The sequence below is a fragment of the Contarinia nasturtii genome, unplaced genomic scaffold (genome assembly GCF_009176525.2).
Source record: "Contarinia nasturtii isolate CC-2019 unplaced genomic scaffold, AAFC_CNas_1.1 Cnas_scaffold_695, whole genome shotgun sequence".
In the NCBI taxonomy this organism is placed as follows: Eukaryota; Metazoa; Arthropoda; class Insecta; order Diptera; family Cecidomyiidae; genus Contarinia; species Contarinia nasturtii.
The window spans coordinates 11,604,198-11,607,576 of record NW_022198046.1 but is presented as its reverse complement, the minus strand read 5'-3'; the positions used below and the strand labels follow the sequence as shown (position 1 = coordinate 11,607,576).

At 33.2% G+C, this 3,379-nt stretch overlaps 1 protein-coding gene across 1 annotated transcript; it reads right to left on the bottom strand.

The window, feature by feature from the left end:
* Positions 1–278: 278 nt before the first annotated feature.
* LOC116341241 (cilia- and flagella-associated protein 251-like) lies at positions 279–2,488 on the bottom strand. Its single transcript, XM_031768187.1, has 8 exons — positions 2,155–2,488; positions 1,538–1,583; positions 1,391–1,465; positions 1,139–1,178; positions 946–1,065; positions 816–879; positions 552–622; positions 279–477 (listed from the first exon to the last, which is right to left on the bottom strand). The coding sequence occupies exons 1-8, from the start codon at positions 2,370–2,372 to the stop codon at positions 368–370; spliced, it is 744 nt and encodes a 247-aa protein (XP_031624047.1). The 5' UTR covers positions 2,373–2,488; the 3' UTR covers positions 279–367.
* Positions 2,489–3,379: the final 891 nt, after the last annotated feature.

Below are 3,379 nucleotides of genomic sequence, written 5' to 3'. Positions count from 1 at the left end.
TCAATCGCGTTCGCAATCAACTTTTAATTCAATTTTGAAGCCGATTAAATCCCTCTTCGGATTTCTATCGTTTGCTTTCTCCCTCTCTCTCTGTCTCTCTGTTTTCTCCATTGCATTCGCTATTTCCAATTCATTCTTTGTTTGTTTATGTCATTATGCTTTTGTACTTGCCACTTCATGGCGTATCGAATGATAGGGAGATGGAGAAAATCGAAAATAAAATAACAAGAAAATAAATACACTCGATGTTTCAATGTTCAAGTCGTTGCTTTATTAATTTTCAGTGACCGATCAAGTGATTTCATTCAAACAAGCAATTATCACAGGCACAATTCAAGCATTCCATTATCAGATCATTATGTATTTTTCAGTGGCCTTTTTTATGTCCCCACTTTTTGAATTTTTTATCGCCTCCTTTCTTTCCATGTTCAGACTTTTCGCCGTGCTCGCCTTCTTCACCCTTCTTTGAATGCCAACCTGAAAATTTCACAATCATAATAGATTAATTTCAAGCTGCATTCTTATATGCGCACAATTCAATATTTGCTTGCCTTTTTCTTCTTCATCATGATGGCCCTTCTTTCCGCCACCCTTTTTGCCGCCCTTCTTCTCCTCATGGTAGCTGTAACGAGGAACGTGTAATTGACGTTAGTAAGAAAAATTACACTGCAACTACAAAAATGTATTAAAAAGCTTAAGCACTCGGAGCTAGTAAAATAATTGATGTTGAAAACGATTTTTTTTCACTCTAAAAGATAGAAACTAGTGCTTTTGGCATTTGACTCAGATTTATGTAAAACAACATTTGCTCTCACCCTTTTTTATGTCCTTTCTTGAATGAACCACCCTTCTTGGATCCAAATTCCTCGTGGAATTTACCTATGATTGTCATATTACTATGAATCAACATAAATTATTATTTTATTTGATTTTATTCGATTTTACCATCTTTTTCATCGTATGCTTCGTCGCCATCTTCGTCAAAGAACTTTGTCTTTTTCTCGTCTTCTTCGCCTTTATGTATTACATGGTGACCTTTGTCGGAATGGCCCTTCTTGAAACTTCCTAAATTATTAAATCATTTGAACAATAATAATGATTATTCGTTCGTAAATTTTTAACGCACGTTACACATTACCTTCTTCATGGAATTTCTTCCCCTTTTCACCTTTATCACCCTATAAGACAATTTGTAAATAATTAAGTGACATTGAAAAATACAACATTATTTAACTATTCCAATGTTGATTAATAATTAATTACTTATTAGATCAATATTAAAGTAGGTAAATTTGGGGAGTACCGTCAGATAGAGCTATCCGCTTATTCATCTCCATACAATAGATTTATCAGATAAATGGTTGAAATGCATGATAATATTAGTACTCACCTCTTCGTGCTTATGATGGTACCCTTCATCGTCGTGATATTTCTTCTTATGCCCCTTCTTTTCTTCATATTCTCCCTATAGATGAATCAAAAAGACATTTGTTTATGCACATGAAACATTATCAAACCATTCAAATTTTCACAATACCTCGTCTTCTTCTTTGTCGTGATGACCTTTTTCACCTTTCTCTTCTCTGCAAAATTAAAATTTAACATTTATTAAAAACGATCAACTAGTTTCAAAACGAGCTATACAGTGGTCCCAAACGTTTATATATAATTGAATAGATTGTGTTTTGGACACTTGGAGTAAATATTTCAGTGAACTACACAGCCAATTAGAAATCACTAAACTAAAAGCTTATTTATTTACAAAAATCCATGGAATGAACAATAAGAACGTAGCTTTGACTAGGCTTGTCCAATTTTGTTTTTTACTTTTTTCAAATGCCATTATTCAACATTTTTGTGGTGTTTTGCATCCATATTTTGAGTTTTTGAAGGAAAAATTCGCAAAATTATGGAATTTACAAGAAAAAATATTAATGAGACACAAAATTGGACGAGTCTTTATCGATTAAGTTATAAATTGATGGTATTTTGATTTGATGAGGTATCACTATAATAATAAAAAAAACCTTAAACTTTTTAAACGAAAATTTATCGCAAAATTGATTCTTCGAACGTTCATTTTCCATCATACTTTAAAATATTTCAATTGATTCTAATCCAAATGTTTTCCTCAAGTTTTATAATTTACTTTACCCGTGCTTTGATTCGTATCCTTTCTCGCCTTTTTCTCCCTTTTCCGACTCCTCTTCGCCAAAGAAATCTTCTTCATCGCCTTTTTCCCATGCTTCATGTTTACCGGATGCAGCTACTTCTAAGTCATGATCCATCACTTTGAATGCATTTGCATGCCACAAACTCACGCCAAGCAATAAAAGATTGGCAAACATAAACAAAAACATTCGATTCCTCATATTAAGAACTCAATTCCACATGCACTTAATGTATAATAAACGTTTTAAAGCACAAACACACACACCGTGTTCACAAAATTCACATCAATGCAATGCAATGCGATGTATACGTTGCAGAGGTTTCTCACAAACTGAATTCTGCTGATGCTGAATGCTTTGCATTTATAGGTTTTCATTCGAGCGAATCAATGGTTTATGCATGAAATCAAGTAATATTGAATAAATTAACATGAAATTTGCCAATGATCAAACCTATTATATTAGTTTCATTGACATTCGCCAAGAATTTCTATGAGTTGCACATTGCCTTACTAAAATTAGAAAATTTGCTCTGTTCATAGCTGAAAACACAATAAACCGATGCACATTGAAGGTTAAGCCAAAAACAACGAAAGAAAAACCATTGAATGTGTGTAACGAGAACAACATGACCAAAAAAAAATTCAATATGCTATTGAACGAGTGACACAATACAATAAATTACGTGAACGTCACACCATATTATGCGATATCTTTTGAATTTCATGAATAAAGTGTATCGCGCGTACACGGCTCTCGCTTTCAACATTACCATAGCGCCGAAAAAAATCAATGAAGCGTTGAAGACAAAACACAACTTGACGAAGAAAAAAAAAACAACATCAACATTGCGTACTTCTTATTATTGAGTTGTGTGTATGTTTTTTTTGTTGGTTGTCACTTTAGCTCTTGTAAAATTCGGGTGAAACAATGAATACCAAATTACAATTGGATCAAATACATGATACTCGCTACGGTCTCTCTTTCTCTGAGTTTTTTTTTAATTCTTGTTGTGTATCGGCGGCTTTGTCGGTTCTTTTCTCGTGTGAAAAGCCAATGGTTCGTGTGCGTGCTTGTTCGACAAAATTTATGAATGACAAAGTTAAACAATGTTGCTTTATTCAACGAATTAAAGTCAATCGAGAAAAAAACAGAGATTTTTCTGATCAACAATTTTTTTCGGCAAAGAAATGGGCTTGAGGTCAAAA

Coding starts and splice junctions, on each gene's coding strand:
- LOC116341241 (XM_031768187.1), bottom strand. CDS start 2,372: ATGAGGAATCGAATGTTTTTGTTTATGTTTGCCAATCTTTTATTGCTT. Junction 1,466..1,537: donor ACGACAAAGAAGAAGACGAG/GTATTGTGAAAA, acceptor ATTCATCTATAG/GGAGAATATGAAGAAAAGAA. Junction 478..551: donor TCATGATGAAGAAGAAAAAG/GCAAGCAAATAT, acceptor TGAAATTTTCAG/GTTGGCATTCAAAGAAGGGT.